Source organism: Cyprinus carpio, chromosome A8 (assembly GCF_018340385.1).
Source record: "Cyprinus carpio isolate SPL01 chromosome A8, ASM1834038v1, whole genome shotgun sequence".
Taxonomy (NCBI): Eukaryota; Metazoa; Chordata; class Actinopteri; order Cypriniformes; family Cyprinidae; genus Cyprinus; species Cyprinus carpio.
Window position 1 is genome coordinate 22,328,804 of NC_056579.1, and position 21,235 is coordinate 22,350,038.

At 35.8% G+C, this 21,235-nt stretch overlaps 2 protein-coding genes across 2 annotated transcripts in view; one reads left to right on the plus strand and one right to left on the minus strand.

Annotated features, from left to right (window-relative positions):
- Positions 1 to 1,187: 1,187 nt before the first annotated feature.
- LOC109057348 (N-alpha-acetyltransferase 35, NatC auxiliary subunit-like) lies at positions 1,188 to 20,882 on the minus strand. The gene is made up of 23 exons (XM_042762810.1): positions 20,792 to 20,882; positions 20,123 to 20,254; positions 19,494 to 19,527; positions 19,299 to 19,413; positions 19,083 to 19,157; positions 14,378 to 14,545; positions 14,113 to 14,179; positions 13,539 to 13,582; positions 13,409 to 13,459; positions 13,222 to 13,305; positions 13,013 to 13,127; positions 12,196 to 12,374; positions 12,063 to 12,122; positions 11,726 to 11,832; positions 11,137 to 11,203; positions 10,950 to 11,048; positions 8,478 to 8,656; positions 5,974 to 6,110; positions 5,819 to 5,886; positions 4,906 to 5,046; positions 4,690 to 4,812; positions 2,048 to 2,128; positions 1,188 to 1,800 (listed from the first exon to the last, which is right to left on the minus strand). Exons 2-23 carry the CDS (start codon positions 20,244 to 20,246, stop codon positions 1,741 to 1,743), a joined length of 2,178 nt encoding a protein of 725 aa, XP_042618744.1. The 5' UTR covers positions 20,247 to 20,254; positions 20,792 to 20,882; the 3' UTR covers positions 1,188 to 1,740.
- The window catches only part of LOC109057341 (cytosolic carboxypeptidase 1-like), a 30,493-nt gene continuing 29,521 nt past the window's right edge, over positions 20,264 to 21,235 (plus strand). The window contains exon 1 of the mRNA XM_042762806.1: positions 20,264 to 20,511. The gene's annotated coding sequence lies outside the window, so the exon portion shown is untranslated. The remainder of the gene's footprint in view (positions 20,512 to 21,235) is intronic.

The following is a 21,235-nucleotide window of genomic DNA, read 5'->3' on the forward strand; positions in this document are numbered from 1 at the left end:
TCACAATGAATAGCTTATTATCCTTTTATGATTGTTAACCTTAACGTATATCATTGAAAACGTCTGTGCTCTGCAGATAGACATATTTTATGACAATGTGCCATGCAAGGTGTCTGCATAATCTAGAGAAGCATGCGAGAATGTCACGCAGTGTATCATCTGTACCCGGATTGGTGTCCTATTACTTCACATGCTGTTTAGTTGTTCGGTGTTATAATAACACGTTAAAAGGCACATTTACACACATGCTACACAAATTATGTTTAAAAAATGAGTGTGTGTGTACTGGTATTAACTACATTATGGGGACCAAATGTCCCCACAAGTATAGGCTAAACCAGTAAAGTCTAACCTTATGGGAACATTTTTTAGGTCTTCATGAGGAAACAAGCTTATAAATCATACAGAATGACGGAAATGTAAAAATACCTAAAGTTTCAAGTGATGGGTAGGTTTAGGGGTATAGGGTTAGAGAATAAACTGGTATGTAGGGGGATTAAATGTAGGGGGAGTGTGTGTGTGTGTGTGCACGCACTGGTTTGGGTGGTTTATGAGGACACAAATTAGTATAATTACTATGAGGTTACTATGATGTTTCTTATGAACAAAGGATGTTCTTTAGATAATAGGGCTGCTGGACCGGTATGAGACACCAGATGATTTTTTTTTTTTTTTTTTTTTTTTTTTGAGGAAGTGTTTCTGTTGACACTTTGTTCCTTGTCAGACTGGTCACTGTATTAAATAAATACATTGTTGTTATTTTCTATGCGTGTGCTGAAATATGCAGATCTCGCAGCTTTCAGGGCCCATCTGTAGCTACAAGCACTATCCTTCCATGCCCCATGAAACACCTCTAAATTTGTACTCTTCCACCTGCGCTCTTTTTCTTCAAATGAGGGGTGCAACACTATTTAGAGTGTTAGAGAAGACTGTATTAATATTTTCTATCCTAACATGAAATACTTACAGAGCACACAGAACATTTGTGATTGCTTTAATATTTTTAGCTATCTGTAGCGGTTGAAAGAATAGTTTGGCAACGTTGTGCAGGCTGGGTTTGTTGTTCCCGAGTAGCCTTTTTCTCTGGGTTCCAGCACACATAGGAGTACAGGGGAATATAGAAGCTGATGAGAAGGAATTAGATCTGGAAGTACTGTATATGCAGCAAGTAACAGCAAAGTCAGAGGCAGGGAAACAAAGGCGGGGTTTATTTTTCATCACAGCTGATGACAGAAGTCATCATCACTTCCTCTCCTGATTTCACGCCCTCATCTGTGAACCCCTCAGGCTGACAGAAGACTGTAGTTTTGGGATCAGACAAAGCACTGATTTTGGATATCAGACAAAACTCCACTGACAGTTTTCGAATATCTCGGGATCTGATAAGGGACTGGATCCAGTATTCCTGGTGTGGAGATTCAATGTAACACTTTTGCACAGCATGATCAAACACCCTGAGTACACTTTGTATGCATCTTGTCAAGCCTGAACCTGGTGAGTGAAGTGAGGGTTCATTTTGAAGCCACTGGAAACAAAATATACCAGAAAGGGCTTTTTTCATTTAATACAATATTATCAAGAAAACAGAAGAACATGATTTATGAACTGTTCAAACTGAAACACTGTGAGTGTGTCTGTGTGTTCAACTGTACAATTACACTTATGGCTGTTAACTTATTTGGCAACTGTGATGACAGTTCGTGTCATTGTGATGAGTTCATCCTGGAAACATGGTCCGTCTCAAATGATCTTGACGATGGGGAAGTATTTGTGCGCAGAGAAATCAAATTCAGGAAGGGCCTACAAAGAAAATAGGCAAGGATTCAATGAATTTCATAATATCTCACTTCATCAATATTAATGTCTATGGGGCAAAACATTTACATTTATGCATTTAGCAGACGCTTTCTAGTTTCTAGTGAATTACTGTAAACACAATATTATATTTTTTACACACTGAAAGTTTAAAATGTTTTCTATGGTAACAGAGACAGGCCATAATGTACTGTTGTACTGAACCCAGAAAATCCATTTAAACATATCGTACCTTGGTCTCCTTCTTGTGTCCTCCAGCCAGCAGCTTCATTACAACAATATTGGGTTTGGCCACTTTTAGGATGCGATTCACCTACAACAACAATCAGCATATCAGTCACTTCCTTTCACAATATATAATTAAAGGGTTACTGATTCACCTACAACAATACCCCCATGTCGTTCCAAACCCGTAAAAGCTTTTTGTCTTTGGAACACAATTTAAGATATTTTGAATGAAAACCGGGAGGCTTGTGACTGTCCCATAGACTGCCAAATAAATAACAGTGTCAAGGTCCAGAAAAGTATGAAAATCTTCGTCAGAAATAGTCCATCTGCCATCAGTGATTCAAACCGTAACGTTATGAAACGAGAATACTTTTTTGTACAGGAAGAAAACAAAAATAACGACTTTAAATTCCTCTCCGGGAGGTCGTGGCCTAACCTTTAGAGAGTCGGACTCCCAATCGAAGGGTTGGGAGTTCGAGTCTCGGGCCGGCAATAATTGTAGGTGGGGGGAGTGCATGTACAGTTCTCTCTCCACCTTCAAAAATACATGACTTAAGTGCCCTTGAAGCAAGGCATCGAACCCAGAATACTCCCCGAGGGCGCCGCAGCATAAAATCCAGGCTGCCCACTGCAACCGGGTGTGTGTTCACAGTGTGTGAAGTGTGTTCACTGCTCTGTGTTGTGCACTTCGGATGGGTTAAATGCAGAGCACGAAATTTCTGAGTATGGGTCACTTTTTACTTGGCTGAATGTCACGTCACTTTCCCTCTCCTCTGTGTCTCTCCACATCAGCGTAGCGCCATTTTGGCAGCCTCCTGGTTTTCATCCAAAATATCTTAAATTGTGTTCCGAAGACGAATGAAGCTTTTATGGGTTTGGAACGACATGGGGGTAAGCGATTAATGACAAAATTTTCCTTTCGCGGTGGAGTAACCCTTTAACAATGTGAGCACTTAACAATCATTAGTTAAGAATAATCTGATATATTTGTTGACATGCAGCAAATTCAAAAAAAAAAAAAAAAAATTGTAAAAAAAAATTGTAAATATATATATACAGTACAGGTCAAAAGTTTGGAAACATTACTATTTTTAATGTTTTTGGAAGAAGTTTCTTCTGCTCATCAAGCCTGCATTTATTTGATCAAAAATACATAAAAAACAGTAATATTGTGAAATATTATTACAACTTAAAATAATAGTTTTCTATTTGAATATACTTCAAAAAAAATAATTTATTCCTGTGATGCAAAGCTGAATTTTCAGCATCATTACTCCAGCCTTCAGTGTCACATGTAACATCCAGTCTATCACATGATCATTTAGAAATCATTCTAATATTCTGATTTATTATGAGTGTTGGAAACAGTTCTGCTGTCTAATATATTTGATGAATAAAAGGTTAAAAAAGAACTGCATTTATTCAAAATAAAAAATAAAAATTCTAATAATATATGTTCTAATAATATATTTTCTTTACTATCACTTTTTATCAATTTAACACACCCTTGCTGATTAAAAGTATTGATTTTTTTAAAAAAAAAAGAAAGAAAAAAAAATACTGACTCCAAATTACTGACCAGTAGTGTATATTGTTATTACAAAATATTAAAAAAAGAAAAACATAGCTTCTTTTTTTTTTTTTTTTTTTTACTTTTTATTCATCAAAGTATCCTAAAAAAGTATCACATGTTCTGAAAAAATATTAAGCAGCAGAACTGTTTCCAAGTTTGATAATGAATCATCATATTAGAATGATTTCTAAAGGATCATGTGATAATGATCCTAAAAATTCAGCTTTGCATCACAGAAATAAATGATAATTTAAAGTTTAATAAATTTAAAAACAATTATTTTAAATTGTAATAATATATCACAATATTACATTTTTTCTGTATTTTTGATCAAATAAATGCAGGCTTGATGAGCAGAAGAAACTTCTTTCAAAAACATATAAAATAGTAATGTTTTCCAAACTTTTGACCTGTATATATATATATATAGATATATATATATAATATATATATATATATATATATATATATATCATATATACTTGAATTGCGAATTAAAAAAAAAAAAAAGTCAATTAAATCTTGTTAAAAATAGGCTATACCACTATATAAGTTTGTTATATTCAAAACATTTTAAGGCTAAATTTGCTCCTCAACAATATGATATATACATTGTGATACAGATACAGAACTACCATTCAAAAATTTGGGGTCAGCTAATTTTTGTGTTTTTCAACAAATTAATAATTTTATTCAGCAAAGATTACTTTAACTGATTAAAAATGTCAGTAGACATTTATAATGTTACAAAAGTTTGCTATAATTTTTTTTTTTCACAGTTTCCACAAAAATATGAAGCAGCACAACTGTTTTCAACTCTGATAATAATCAGAAATGTTTCTTGAACAGCAAATCCGCATATTAGAATGATTTCTGAAGGATCATGTGACACTGAAGACTGGAGGAATGATGCTGAAAATACAGCTTTACACCACAGGAATAAATGACAGTTTATAATATATTATCATAGAATAATATTTCATGTATATTACTATTTTTACTCTATTTTACTATTTTAATTAGATTGTTAAATTAGTATACATAGATATTAGCAGTGTAAAGACAGTTTGTACCTCTGCATCGGGGCTGGTGATGTTTTCAAGTATGAGTTTGGCCTGCTGGAAATGTTTACTGGCTGCCATATAGAGATCAGCTGAGCGAGGAGGAGGATTGTACTTCTTCAGATCTGACATCTCCTACATCCACACATACAAACACACTCCGTTCACTGTGATCTTTCCACAGAATAGTTGCGGTAAACAGTAAACGTCATCTCAAAGCAGTAGTACCTTAAACTGGATGTAGTGCACTGGCGGCGGTGTGACGACGCTGTTGAAAGGGGCGAAACGATGCTCGTAGCGAACCTGCTCGCTGTCCAGCTCAAACTGAGGTTTGCGCACCTTTCTGTCCATATCCAATGCTATCATAGTCTGCAGAAAGAAAGACAGAAGAGTCAGCACCACAGTCAAAAGGCATGACACTCATTTTTTTTCATCTATTTGTTGATTCAAACATACTTCTATGATGAGTATGCTTTTGATTCTGGCAGTAAAATTCATTTTTATTTGGAGCATAAAGTCAAAATTACAATACAACGGCAAGAAAAAAAAAAAAAGAAACAAGACTGCTTAACTGCCTATTAATTTGAAGAAACCAAGAAACAAAACATAAAATATAAATTATATCATACAGAGAAGAGCCTTACAAATCTGTGCCTCTTTAAATAATGATAATATTTAATATTTTTCATTACAAGACAAGCTTAATTCAGGTTGTAAAATGTCCTGTGGTGCGACTCCCCAAAAACTTTATGATATTTATGATTGAATGCTTAAAAATACCTGTAAAAATATTTAAAAATCATTCTTAAAAAAAAGAAAAGAAAAATCATACATGCAGTTGTCTTTAAGGTTTAAGTAAAAAAAAAATAAAAAAATAAAAAATAATAATAATAAAATTGTTTTTGCTTGACGGTTACACAACATTTTTAAAATCATCTTTTGGCATGTTTTAAACTAGATTTTTCCTCTAACCACTGTCCCACCAGTCAAATCCTGATGATCATGATTTATTTACAATATTTCCATCTGAATAATCTCTGTCATTCCAAAACATGTCACATTACAAAACAATATACTGGTATGTAGGGGGATTAAATGTAGGGTGTGTGTGTGTGTGTGTGTGTGTGTCAGGAGGTGTTACCTTGTACATGCCGGCACACATGTTCTGGTAAGCTTGGCTCATGGTGATCTCTTTACTCAGAGGACGAGCTGACGAGACAATGGAAACACAATGAGTCAGACTGAAACATCACAATCCTACAGAGAGAACGGAGATTCTTGAATGACTGTGAAAACCTTTCTTCTTCTTCTTGCTCTTCTTGCTGCTTCGTACTTTCAGCTGCTCCTCCAGGATTCTCTCCTCTGCCATCTGAGAGCTGTCGGCTCGACTCAGCGTGGACATGAGCCACGCATACAGGAACTCCGACAGATACCTGTACACACACGGAGAGAAAGACATGTCAACCAGACTCGATTAATTAAACATTTCTGCTACTGTCCCTTGAAGACTAGATGCAAATGACCTCTAACTAATTCATATGTGTAATGCTAATTCCCACATTAATGTGCACTTTGGACTTCATTTAGGGCACCTTTCAGAGATGCACCAATACTGAAACTGTGGCCGATACCAATAAGCTGATAATTATAGAAAATATATAAAATATATAATTATAACATTAACATATTATATTCAAATATATTTTTACTAATTACTAAATATTTTATTATGTTATAATAACACCACTTCTATGACGAGCACATTTTTTTCGGCATTAAAATTAATTTTCATTTGGAGATTAAAAAGTCAAAAAGATTGTGAGAAAGAATTATAATTTATAATGTTATTAAATCTTTGACACAATTTGTTGCTATCCCCTTAAATTATTATTTAGCTATGATCTATGATGATAATTAAGCTATGATCTAAATCCTAAAATAGGTGGAAATAATTAAATATCAAATATCATCCAATAGATATCCAACAATGGTCCAATAAATTGAAAATGATATCATCAATATACTGCGCATCGCTAATATGTTTTATTTTTGTTCCTGTGCAATCTGGTTTGCTTAGCTGTGGCATAATTGGTTATCTCTTTAAACTAGTTGTAGATGATGATCTAAACCTTAAAACAGGTGAAATACCAGTTGATTCTGATAAATTAGGGCTACATGATTATGACAAAAATCATAATTGTCGATTATTCCCTTGAAATTGTAATGGCGATTATTAATTATGATTATCACAGTATACATTGAATGATCACTGTTTGAAGCAAATGCATTCTATATTTGTATATGAATATAAACAAGCTGAAAACCTTTTATTGCTTTTCTATAGTATTAAGCCTCAAAGGTCAACTATACATTGGATTGGTTTCTTCTTTAAATAAAATAAAAGTACAAATATGGATGGTATTATAATGTTATACTAAAACTAAAAAAAAAATTCTGCAGAAAGAAAAAAACACATTTTAAGGACGCAAAATAACATACAGTACAGGTCAAAAGTTTGGAAACATTACTATTTTTTATGTTTTTGAAAGAAGTTTCTTCTGCTCATCAAGCCTGCATTTATTTGATCAAAAATACAGAAAAAAATTTAATATTGTGATATATTATTACAATTTAAAATAATTGTTTTGAAATTTATTATACTTTAAATTATCATTTATTTCTGTGATGCTAAGCTGAATTTTTAGGATCATTATCACATGATCCTTTAGAAATTCTAATATGATGATTCATTATCAAAGTTGGAAACAGTTCTGCTGCTTAATATTTTTTCAGAACATGTGATACTTTTTTAGGATACTTGATGAATAAAACGTAAAAAAAAAAATGAAGCTATGTTTTTAAAATATAAATATTTTGTAATAACAATATGCACTACTGGTCAGTAATTTGGGGTCAGTAATATTTTTTTTCTTTCTTTTTTTTAAATAAAATCAATACTTTTATTCAGCAAGGATGTGTTAAATTGATAAACAGTGATAGTAAAGAAAATATATTATTAGAATATATATTATTAGAATTTTATTTTTATTTTTTTTGAAAAAATGCAGTTCTTTTTAACCTTTTATTCATCAAATATATTAGACAGCAGAACTGTTTCCAACACTCATAATAAATCAGAATATTAGAATGATTTCTAAATGATCATGTGATAGACTGGATGTTACATGTGACACTGAAGGCTGGAGTAATGATGCTGAAAATTCAGCTTTGCATCACAGGAATAAATTATTTTTTTTAAAGTATATTCAAATAGAAAACTATTATTTTAAGTTGCCATGATATTTCACAATATTACTGTTTTTTCTGTATTTTTGATCAAATAAATGCAGGCTTGATGAGCAGAAGAGACTTCTTTCAAAAACATTAAAAATAGTAATGTTTCCAAACTTTTGACCTGTACTGTAAGTGGACTTTGAATGATTAATTGCTAGTTTGAACGATTACGTAACTGCGGCATCCGTAATTATAATCGCTATCAGAAATTTGATTAATTGTGCAGCCCTATGATAAATAAAAAAAAAAAAAAAAACTAATATCTAATATACTGCAGATGTGTTGTGCTGATCTGATCTGTATATAGCATTAAAACTGTGTTTGTTTAGCTTTGGTGTAATTGGTCACTATCCCTTTAAATTTGTGTTAGATTATGATCTAAATTTTAAGATAGGTGGAAACAATTAAATCAAATGCTGAGCAATAAATATATGATGTGTGTTATTTTGTGCCTATGCATTCTGCTCTGTCTACAGCAGTAAACCACGAGTGTTTAGTTGTCGTACCAGTAGATGTAATAATACTCGTGCATGCTGTAGAGCTCCAGCTCAAAGCCGCTGAGCAGGTACTGGATCATGATGCGCAGGTTGTGATAGAGGATCCAGGTGCCCAGACAGGCTAAATGCTGCCTCTGAGGCTCCAGCTTCATCAGCAGACCGTGAAGAGCAGCGTCCACCTTCTCAGCCTAAACAACAACCCACATGCTCAACGATGCTTTATTACTGACGTCACAACAACAGATTGATCATTTACATGCCCAAAGTTTAAAGGAATAGATCACCCACTCAAGTAGTTTAAACCAGTGTATTTTAAAGTACGGTGGCCCAGTAGTGCACAACACAACAAAATCGCAGCAACACAACAGAAATTGGCACAACACAAAGGAAATGCTCCTGCTCCATTTCTTGGCCACTACAGAAGATGCGTAAGCATTGTTAACCTGGTCGGGAGAAAGAGCATTATGAAATGAATTCAACAGTAGGCTAATAATATGTGCAAGTTCAAGAGCCCATAAAAACATGGTATGATATTTGTATAGTAAATTGTTCAAAACAACCAGACATTTGTGACCATATTTAGTGTAAAAAGCCTATATGTCAAAAAGGCTGGTTATTTGCTCCATCCCAAAATGAAAATTGTGTCATTAATCACTTACCCCCATGTCGTTCCAAACCCGTAAAAGCTTCGTTTGTCTTCGGAACACAATTTAAGATATTTTGGATAAAAACCGGGAGGCTTGTGACTGTCCCATAGACTGCCAAATAAATAACAGTGTCAAGATCCAGAAAAGTATGAAAACATAGTCAGAATACTCCATCTGCCATCAGTGATTCAACTGTAACATTATGAAGCGACGAGAATACTTTTTGTACATGAAGAAAACTAAAATAATGACTTTATTCAACAATTCCTCTCCTCTGTGTCTCTCCAAATCAGCGTAGCGCCATTTTGACAAATCTGACTAGTACGCATGCGGCATACACTCTTCTGTATCAGCCGCGCCACAAGGATACATTTTTTACGTGTATTTATGCTTTGGTTTGAAAGCAAACAGCGCCTCGGCGCACCGCTGCTGACACAGAAGAGCGTACGTCATCTGCGTACTAGTCAGATTTGTCAAAATGGCGCCATGCTGATTTAGAGAGACACTGAGAAGAGGAATTGTTGAATAAAGTCGTTATTTTTGTTTTCTTCACGTACAGAAAGTATTGTCGTCGCTTCATAACCATTACGGTTGAATCACTGATGGCAGATGGACTATACTGACAATGCTTTTCATACTTTTCTGGACCTTGACACTGTTATTTATTTGGCAGTCTATGGGACAGTCACAAGCCTCCCGGTTTTCATCCAAAATATCTTAAATTGTGTTCCGAAGACGAACAGAGCTTTTACAGGTTTCGAACGACATGGGGGTAAGTGATTAATGACAAAATTATCATCTTGCGGTGGAGTTCATTCCTTAAATGGCACTGTGATATGGGGTGATATATAATGTACTGTCCCATAGAAACTTTAAGGGTTTGTGAAAATATATTGGATATCAAAATTTGGATTTCGTTAGATCATTAGACCCTGCATTAAACTTATTTAACAGCACTTAAAAATAAGATGATGTATTTATTAAAGAGGAGCTCACGCGTTCAAAAGTAGCAAATATATGTTTGTGTGTATAGGACCATTTGAGTTGTGTTGCTGCTTTTTTCCGTTGTGTTTTGTTAATTTCATTGTGTTGCTGCGATTTTGTTGTGTTGTGGAGCTTTCACTATGTTGCGCACTACTGGGCCACCATACTAAAGTGATTACATTCTATGATGTACAGACATTTCTTAAAAACGTGGCATTCATCCCAGACACTGCAAAAAATCCGAGACGCGAGTGCAATGGTCATACACGTCTGTCTAACGCGTTTACATAGAAAAACAATATGTTAACGCCCCTAACAGTTAGCTTGTGTCAGAGTGGCTGGTACACCTACATTGTAGCATTTATTGTTGGTGGGACTTTAATTCATCTTGCTGACTTACATCTTTTGAAGATTAAATATTAGTTTACTGATTTGTTTAGTGACAGGTTACATTGTTACGGCAGTAGATGCAGCAAACATTGTGTCTTATAAGGGAGTCGTTGAATCATTCACCCAACCCAGTCCTTTCATTTGTGTACGGACACACTGAAAATTATCTGGTTGTAAATGAGACTGACTTACATGCTGAACTAGTTCATTCAGTTTGTTCATGAGTCTTGTTCATACTCAAAACACTAACTAGCTCAGTGAAGACGGCACATTTGTTCTGTAAGTCCAACCAACGAAACCCTTATCCTGTCTATTGCAAACATATCACATATGTCATGTCAGTTTTTTTTTTCTACTTGCATTTCAGATATATTTACTAAGATTCTACCTGCTAAACTATAGTGAGGACATACATCAGTGTACGGGTTGTAAGACGGAAAAATAAAAGCTATCTACGCACCTCATCCTGAAGGGTGGCGAACTCCTCCAGTATGTGACCCAGTTTGTCTCTCTGGCGTGCTCGGTTGTGCCCGTGAAACTGGATGAGGCTGCAGAACGGCTGTGACACATAATAACACTCTTATTTCATCACATTAAACCAAAAACAGTATTTCATAATAACATGTTCAAAAAAATGAATCACAAACCCGTGTGCAGTGTGTTACAAACGAGTCAATGTAATCTTTAGCCTGGTGGTTATTATTCAAACTGCATCTGTGAACAAACAAAACAGCGTTAAAACAAGGTAGGAATATAGTGTGATCTCAAAGGCATCGTGACTTGATAATTTAATAAGTCGATAAGGACAGGCAGGAGAAAAAAATTAAAACGGGACCACTGGAATAAAAATACCATTAATCTTGGCAGCTGTGATAGTGGAGACATGGTAAAGGTTTTAAAAAGAGTTACACATGTAATGCTTATTTAATATGCAACAGTGTTACCCAATCACATCAGTGGGGGTTTACTAAGTCTTAAAGGAGACACGCCCCTTAAAGAGGAGAAGCTAAAATTAGGTTAGAATTTTTTTTTTTTTTTTTATTTCTAAATCATAATTTTACATGTTTATTTTTTTTTTTAATGTAAAAATCCTACCAATAATATAAGTACACTTTAGGGAACATTATAAAATCTAATTAAATCAAAAAATATATACTATTCACTTCCTCTTATATTAATACTATACTATAATTAATAAACAAATATTACAATTTCTACAAAAAAAAAATCACTCACTTTGGAGAGAGGACAGGTGGACTGACAAAATAACGCAGCGCATCTTTAATCATGTCCTGCATCAGATGAGTCCCAAACACCTTCTTATTGTCAATCAGAAACGTGGTCTGCATCAGACAGACAGACAGACAGACAGCATTCAGTGAGTGTGAAGACTACCTACATGCCAAAGACCAACCATCATATCATACATTTCCTGATCAATCTGTCTCTATGCGTGACATAATGTATCCAAGACCTGTTTTATTTGTGACAGAGTTGTGTTTAATGTGTTATTCGTTGATAATAAAGCATTAAAAATACATTTCCTGACCACAGAAGAGATTCATAATGTCACCTGCAGCAGAGACCTCGACAGCACACATGGAGACTGTTCACTGAATTCACAGAAGAAATCCTGAAACACATGCAGCAGCATTAGTTAGATTTATCTTTAAAACAACCATGGAAAGCATGTATTTATTACTTACCAAGATGCTGTGCAGGTTGATTATGTTGATGACCTCACAGACCGTTTTAATGCGCTCAATGAGTTTGCTGAAGTAGCTGACCATCTCTTCTCTCTTGATGATCTTGGCATATCGTGGGAAAGTGGGCGGGAGCAAGCGCTGGTTAACCAGTGGCTCGAAACCCATCATGATTGGGTGATCTGCAAAAGCCACGGTGTGAACATTTGTGGAATTACACATGGCCGAAAAACAATTTCTCTGACAAAATGGATTAAAAATTAAATTAAACATTAAAGTAATTAAATTAAATTAAAATGAAAAATATATATATATTTTTAACAATTATATTAAATGTATTATATTAAAATTACATTATTAAATTCAAAATAAATTCAAAATGTTATATAAAATAAAAAAGCAATTTCTCTGACAAAAATTAAAAATTAAAGGAAAAATGTTAAAATAATTTAGAAATAAAACAAATAATATGGGGTTAAATTCAAACTAAAAATGAATTACTTTAATTAGTTAGTGATAATTAAATTGAAAAATAAAATAAAAAAATTAATTAGTTTTTTAATTTAAAGTTAAAATGTATTTATTTAATTTGTTAGTGATATGATTGATTTTTATTTAATAAAATTAAAAATAAAATTACAAATTTTAAGTTAAAAATTATTAAGTTCAATTTAAAAAATAAAAAAATAATATTAAAATTGCATTTTTAATTTAAACAAAAAATACTATAATAAATTCTAGCTGATAGAAAGTTTAAAAGTGTGACGTTTATTGTGAGTGTTCTATTGATTAACGATGTTTGGCGTGTGAAGACTGTTACCTCCTTTGGTTGTGTCATTCTGTGACTGTATGCCGTACTGTACGGTGGAGTGAATCGCTGGCAGTAAGTCAGCAGCCTGAGTCATCAGCTTCTGTGCTTCACTGACAGCACTCGTCTGAAATGTTGAATCAACCAATCAAAGATCAGGAAATTAACGCATGAATCATTTCATGAGGCAATATGCTCGGGTGAATTTAATAATGTCATACCTCTTTTTTAGTGAAGGAGATGAGAGCACTGAGCAGCAGGCGAGTGAATTTAACACGACTGAACAGAGCCAAGCACTGCTGATGCTGAGGGCAAAGGAGAAAGAAAGTCAACAACAACAACCCAAACCATCCATCCATCTCTTCATCTGAATCTAACATTGCGCAAAATGGTTATATATCATCTTACATCTAACTCAACCTCAGGATCCCGTTGTTCACCCTGTCGACTGCGTGTACTCTGTAAGAAAGAGACGCATATTTAACAAGAGAAAAATCTGAGGAGAATCATGAAAAGTCTTAAGACGGAGTCACCATACCTTCACTTTCCTCTGAAGTTCATCCTCAACATCTTTTAGCATTCCTACATTACAATTTAAATGGTGAAATGAAAAGAGAAAAAAAACATCTTTTAGCATATATATATATATATATATACAAAAATATATCCAAGTCGTATTTCACTAATTTACATTTTGCTTAAGGAAATGCATCAAAACATTATTTCCATGACCATTAAGAATATTTACCCTTGAAATTCTCTTTAATTCTTTTTTTTTATTATTCTCTACAAATTCTACTTTTTAAATTTTCAGCATCATTACTCCAGTCTTCAGAGTCACATGATCTTCAGAAATCACTCTAATATGAGCATCAAATCAGCAAGAAATATTTCTTCCAATTTGAACCAATATAAAGTTCAAAATAAAAGAATTATTATCATTAGAAAGCTTTGGTGACATTACAAATGTCTTTACTGTCACTTTTGATAAATTTAAATGTTTTTATTTTTTCAATTACAGTATTGAGAACCGGATGAGAAAAAGGCAAAAATAGCCTTCATTTTATTTAAGCAAAATATAAATCACAATAAAGATCAGTCTTTACACTCACCTGTCACTCTCAGATCTGTTACGTTGTTTGCCATTTTAAAGCCGTAAGTCATGGCCTGGAAATCTTCCTGTGATTGGAAAACAGATAAATCGACATTCACTGAAGAAAACAACAGCAAAATGTAACACTGAAGATTAAATGGACTTAAGTTTTGGTTGTGTCTCTGTTCGTACGTGTACGTTATGTCATCAGTAATCACACCAGACACTGTAATAATAATGTAATAAAACAACTACTGGGTCTACAAATAAAAACCGTGTCTTGCCTCCTCAAACACAGCGGCTTTGTTGACTTTCTCGCGGGCGATGTCGCAGATCTTGAGGACGCCCAGAGCGAAGGCTTTGAGTGCAGGGTCTTGAATCAGATCCGGATTATGAACGTACAGACACGTAAACACAGTCTGAGCCAGAGAATGCCCCTCCAGCCACGTGATCTGAGACAACAGTGAGACAATATCAATACAGCACAAACACGGATGTTCAATACACTCAACCAGACACTGCTTTGTTTAATATACTACTATACTAATAAAAAGTTTGCTGTCTGTAAGATTCTTCTTAAATGGGTGCCGGTAATTTTTTTTTAGTCTCTTACGCTCACCAACGCTATATATATATAGCCAGTAAAGTACTTAACGAGCTGTTTTGGAAGCGCTTGTCAGAAGAAACAGTCGAGCAACAGATAAGTCATTTATCGTCCCCCAGGTCAATTGGGAAACTTCTTGGAGGAGTTGGACGTGCTTCTATCAAACTTTCCTGAGGATGGTACTCCTCTGGTACTGCTTGGTGTCTTCAACATCCACCTAGATAAACCCCAGGCTGCTGACTTCAACACTCTGCTTGCCTCATTTGATCTTAAGCAAGCGTCTACTACAGCGACTCACAAATCAGGCAACCAACTGGACCTCATCTACACGCGCTGTTGCTCTATGGACAACCCTTTAGTTGCTCCACTGCACACCTCAGACCACTTCCTCATTACTGATAACCTAGCACTTACTCCTGAAGCGGCACACGCTCCAACGCAGGTCACCTTTCGACGGAACCTATGCTCACTCTCTCGATCTTGCCTTTCCTCTGTGGTTTCATCCTCACTTCCTTCACTCCCTCAGTTTTCAGCTCTGGACACAAACAGTGCTATGGACACTTTTTGCAACACTCTAACCTCTTGCTTGGACAACTTTTGCCCACTGTCGTCTAGACCAGCACGCACCACCCCATCTGCCCCCTGGCTGTCCGATGTTCTCCGTGACCATCGCTCTAAACTCAGGGCTGCAGAGAGGAAATGGCATAAATCAAGAAACTCTACCGACCTCAGTGTGTATCAGTCTCTCCTCTCTTCCTTCTCTGCAAATGTCTTCACTGCTAAAACATCATACTACCACGACAAAATGAACAACTGTTGTGACGCTCGGACACTCTTCAAAACCTTCTCTTCTCTTCTTAATCCGCCTCCTCCTCCATCGACTCTTACAGCTGGTGACTTTGCAGTTTTCTTCACAAATAAGACAAGAACCATCAGTGACCAATTCTCCACACCGGAGACTGAGGATTACTTCACAACGACTAATACTTACTCTTTCTCCTCCTTCTCTCCACTCTCAGAGACGGACATTTCCAAACTTATCCTTTCCAATCATCCTACTACTTGCCCACTGGATCCGATCCCCACTCACCTCCTTCAAGCGATTTCTTCTTCAGTCATACCTTCACTTACTCACATTATCAACTCAGCACATTTCCCTCAGCATTTAAGCAGGCTCGGGTAAGCCCACTGCTGAAGAAACCATCTCTAAATCCAGCACTTCTAGAAAACTACAGACCGGTATCCCTTCTTCCATTCATTGCAAAGACACTTGATCGAGCTGTGTTCAACCAGCTCTCTATGTTTCTTGTACATAACAACCTCCTGGACAGCAACCAATCTGGCTTCAAAAGGGGCCACTCAACTGAGACTGCCCTGCTCTCGGTTTACTGAAGCCCTGCGACTGGCAAGAGCAGCTTCAAAATCCTCAGTACTCATTTTGCTGGACCTGTCTGCTGCTTTTGACACCGTTAATCACCAGATTCTCCTGTCCACCCTCAGAAAGATGGGCATCTCTGGAACTGCACTCCATTGGCTTAACTCCTACCTTTCTGAGAGATCCTTCATGGTGTCTTGGAGGGGTGAAGTTTCTAAGTCTCAACAACTTGCTACTGGGGTTCCTCAAGGCTCAGTACTTGGACCACTTCTCTTCTCCATCTACATGACGTCATTAGGATCTGTCATTCAGAAGCATGGCTTTTCCTATCACTGCTACGCTGATGACACTCACCTCTACTTCTCATTCCAACCAGATAATCCGATGGTAGTTGCTCGCATTTCAGCCTGTCTGAGTGACATTTCTAGCTGGATGAATGACCATCACCTTCATCTCAACCTTACTAAGACTGAACTGCTGGTGGTTCCAGTTAACCCATCGTTACATCACAACTACTCCATACAGCTGGGTTCGTCAATCATAACTCCTTCCAGGTCAGCCAGAAAAATAGGAGTTGTGATGGATCATCAGTTAAGCTTCACAGACCATATTGCTACAATGACCCGGTCCTGCAGATTTGGCTTATACAACATTAGGAAGATTAGACCCTTCCTGTCAGAGCAAGCCACCCAACTTCTTGTCCAAGCTCTTGTTCTCTCCAGACTGGACTATTATAATTCTCTCCTGGCGGCCCTTCCTGCAAGTACTATCAAGCCTCTGCAACTGATCCAGAATGCAGCAGTGAGGGTTGTCTTCAATGAGCCAAAAACAGCTCATGTTACTCCTCTCCTCATCAGGTTACACTGGCTACCAGTAGCCGCTCGCATCAAATTCAAGGTATTGATGCTTGCCTACAAAACGACCACTGGCACGGCGCCAACATACCTAAGCTCATTAGTTCATTTGAAAAGCTACCAACAAGAGCTTACAGGAAAAAAAAAGCCAAGGTAATAATTGCCATCCCAAAGAGGTTCAAAATCACTCTCGCAGACTTTTTCCTGGAGTGCTCCCAGCTGGTGGAATGACCTCCCGATCTCAATTCGAACGGCTGAGTCTTTACTCATTTTCAAAAAACATCTAAAGACTCATCTTTTTTTCCGCCTGCACTTAACCAACTAATACTAGTACTTACCTTTTCTTTTTCTTGTCTATCATAGTCTTAAAAAAAAAAAAAAAACCCTGGCAACGTGTTCTGTACTAGACTAACTGAGACTTGTCATGGCACTTGTATATCGTTGTTGTTCTCATTTGTAAGTCGCTTTGGATAAAAGCGTCTGCTAAAAGATTAAATGTAAATTTCTATATATATATATATATATATATATATATATATATATATATATATATATATATATATATATATGAGTATATATATATATATATATATATATATATATATATAATATTGTTATTACAATTTAAAAGAATTCTGTTGTCTATTTTAATATATTTTAAAATGTAATTTATTCCTGTGATGCAAAGCTGTATTTTCAGCATCATTACTCCAGTCTTCAGTGTCACATGATCTTCAGAAATCAGTCTAATATGATGATTTGCTGCTTAAGAAACATTTCTGATTATTATTAGTGTTGAAAACAGTTGTGCTGCTTCATATTTCTGTGGATTTTTACACAAAAGGACAACTAGGAAGTTCAAGAGAACAGCATTTCTAATATTTTATAAATGTCTTTACTGTCACTTATAATCAATTTAACGCATCCTACTATGGAAGCCCGTTTCCACCACTAAATAAAAAATAAAACAAGGTAATTGCGACTTTTTATCTCACAATTCTGACTTTTTTTCTTGCAATTGCGAGTTTATAACTCGCAATTCTGACTTTATATCGCTATATCTTTATATCTATATATATTTATATCTTATATCTGACTTTATTTCTCAGTATTGCGAGTTATAAAATCAGAATTCCTAGATATAAAGTTGCAATTCTGAGTTTTTTTTCCTCGCAATTGCGAGTTTATATCTCACAATTCTGAGAAAAAAAGAATTCAAGTCAAGTCTGCTTTATTGTCAATTCTTCCACATGTACAGTACATACATACAGAGAATCGAAATTGCGTTACTCTCAGACCCCCGGTGCATACAGATAACACTAACAGTAGAGCCTAAAGATCTAGATCAAATATAAAATATAAGATACAACTATACAATAGGGAATGTAAAAAAGACATAATAAAAAATAAAAATAAAGTTAAATAAAGCAGCGCAAGGCACGTGGCAGGAGTGCAAACCAGTGAACAAACAGTGCAGATAAAAAGTGCAAAAAAGTTTATTCAGTCTGATGAAAGTGACAAAGGGGCTCAAGAGCAGTTATTTTATTTAAACTGACTGAAGAGGTGGTAGAATGACGTAAGTTCTATGCTGAATGAGTTAGTGAGCAGACCAATGCTGCACAAAGTGACTGGTGCATGTCATCGTATGTTAGTGGGGCGGGGGGGGGGGGGAGGGGGGGTTCTGGGGGGTGGTTCAGTGGTGCCTGGGGCAGAAGAGGGACGGGGGGAATTGCGAAAGTCAGAATTGTGAGAAAAAAAACTCAGAATTGTGACTTTATATCTCTATATATATTTATATCTTAATATCTTATATCTGACTTTATTTCTCACAATTGCATTTTATAAAGCAAGATATGGACTCACAATTCTGACAAAAAAAGACCGAATTGTGAGATAAAAACTTGTTTTATTTTTTATTCAGTGGCGGAAACAGGCTTCCATATCCTACAGCATTAATTTCTAAAAACAAAAATCCCCCAACTTCCCACAAAACTATTAAATAGTACTGTATGATTATTGAATGCTTGTACTTGTTGAATACTTATTTTACTCTATTGTATATTGTTATTACTATCATTTATTACCACTACAGGCATTATTTATTTCTTTTTTTACTTTCATGAGACACAATAGAGTGATGGTAATATCATACTGACCAGACAGCAGAAACATGTGTCCATGATCCCGATGAGCTCAGGAATACTCAGATCCTTCACCCGTACGGCCTCATCTTCAGAAAGACAGAGAGACAGAGGGAATAAGAAACAGGACAGAAAAATGAAACAGAGACAGACAAAAAGTCACTTTCAGTACAGTATACAGTATTCATTCTTAAACTCACTATATTCAGGTTCATTATTACTATGTGTTACCTTAACGGCCTGTTCAAAGTTGAGGACTTTACGGTTGACCTGGTTCCCGATCATCCCAGCATCCATCTTCGGATCCATCATCTCAATGGCAGACATGGCCTCGAACAGGCCGAACCTACAGGAACACGAGCATTACGTCCGCTCAACTCATGCACCAACCGTTGAACTGTGTGTAAATCAGTAAAACACGCTTACAGTTTGTCATGTAGCAACTCGCCAAGATTGAGCTCTGCAACAGAGAAACACATCCATTCAGCAAACAGAGCCTCTGCACAGCATTCTCTGTAAGATCATACAGGACAGATTCATCTACACGTGGCCCTGATAAAAACATGACTGATGACATCAGGACGGTCCAGTGCTGGAGTTGATTCATGACGCGGGTCAAGCTCGTATGGGAAAGGAAGTTACTTCTAGATCTCTTAGTGACCATAAATGGCAAAACCGACCACATCAGGAAAAGATATTCCTGCAGCCTTGCCTCACTTCCAGAGAATGAACCCTCCATGCAATCAACATTTCTCCAGAGCATTTAAAATGTAAGATGCCATATCATAAATCACTGATCTAAAGCATGGGCTGTCATGTGACGAAGCTCGCATCCCGTTTAGGAAACACTTTTTTACCTCCATAAATACGCCACATGGATTTTCTGCTTGTTTTTGGAACAGTCTAGTTTGAACATTAATGTGACATGAACACGGCACATTTTTCTCAGGGCTTTGTGGGAAATGGCTATTCTGAGGTCGTGCGCGCTCGGATGACAGTGACGTCCGCTGCAGAGTTCAGCCAGTGATAATAAGCCACTGATGATGCATACACACCTCTACAGGCTCCTTTGAATTCCTGGGTGACGTCCACCCAGTTGGCGTTGTTTCTCGTCTTCTCCGGGACCCCGAGGCCCCATCCTCCCTCCTCCTCCTCCTCTGCTGATGACTTCATCACCATGGAGACGGCTGTGAACACCAAATACACATGGGTCGAAGACGGGACGTCCCATTTTGGAGTCGACGTCAAAATAAAGTTACATGTAAAGCATGTTAAAGTCTAGCTAGGCAGCTCGCTAGGTTTTAAAACGCAGACCAGTGTGTCCAAATTTGGTATCTGGAGTCAAGCGTGACAGACCCCAGGCTCAGACAATCAAACACAGTCCAGTGTAGCTCTGCTAGTTTAACTGAACTCATCTCAAGCTACTGTCGACGGAGGATTTCAGGTGAGCGCGTATCTTATGCATATAATTGGATATTTATTATATTTGATATGTTTGATTTGGTCAGATGATTTAAATAAAGAATCATAATCGATGTGACAAACTGTACGTTACATAAACAACAAATAGCCAGATAGATGACATTAGCTGGAGTGATTTTTGCTAAGCTGTCTAACCCTAAAATACATCATTACTACTAAATGTATACTTCATTCCAGTTTACAATAATTTACATACATATTTAGCAACAAAAATACCTTCAGGTGATAAATACATACAATACCTTTTGATTGGCAGTCCGCGCTGTTGCTAATATTCAGCGCTGTCGCAGCGGACGCCAGTCAATGACGTCACTGCGACTTGCATTCTGGGATATGTAGTTCTGTGAGTTGACGCTAAAAAATATGGAATAAAAATATTATGAGTTGTGTTCTGGGATATGTAGTTCTGTGAGTTGAAGCTAAAAAATATGGAATAAAAATATTATAAATATTATAAAATAAAATGTGTGTGTGTGTGTGTGTGTGTGTGTGTGTGTGTTTGCATTGTTTACTCTATAAATGTTTTATATATATATATATATATATATATATATATATATATATATATATATATATATATATATATATATATATATACTTTATTATATATATACATACATACATTTAAAAACTTTAATTTTTATACTTTCAGTTTGAATTCTGTTTTTAGTTTAAATTTTGTACAT

Excerpts from the sequence above, each read along its gene's own strand:
- LOC109057348 (XM_042762810.1), bottom strand. The coding sequence starts at position 20,246 with ATGGTGATGAAGTCATCAGCAGAGGAGGAGGAGGAGGGAGGATGGGGC. Across the intron at positions 11,204-11,725 it reads CCACCTGTCCTCTCTCCAAA|ATGCAGTTTGAATAATAACC; the intron begins GTGAGTGATTTT and ends GTTTGTTCACAG. Across the intron at positions 2,129-4,689 it reads TCACCAGCCCCGATGCAGAG|GTGAATCGCATCCTAAAAGT; the intron begins GTACAAACTGTC and ends TTGTTGTTGTAG.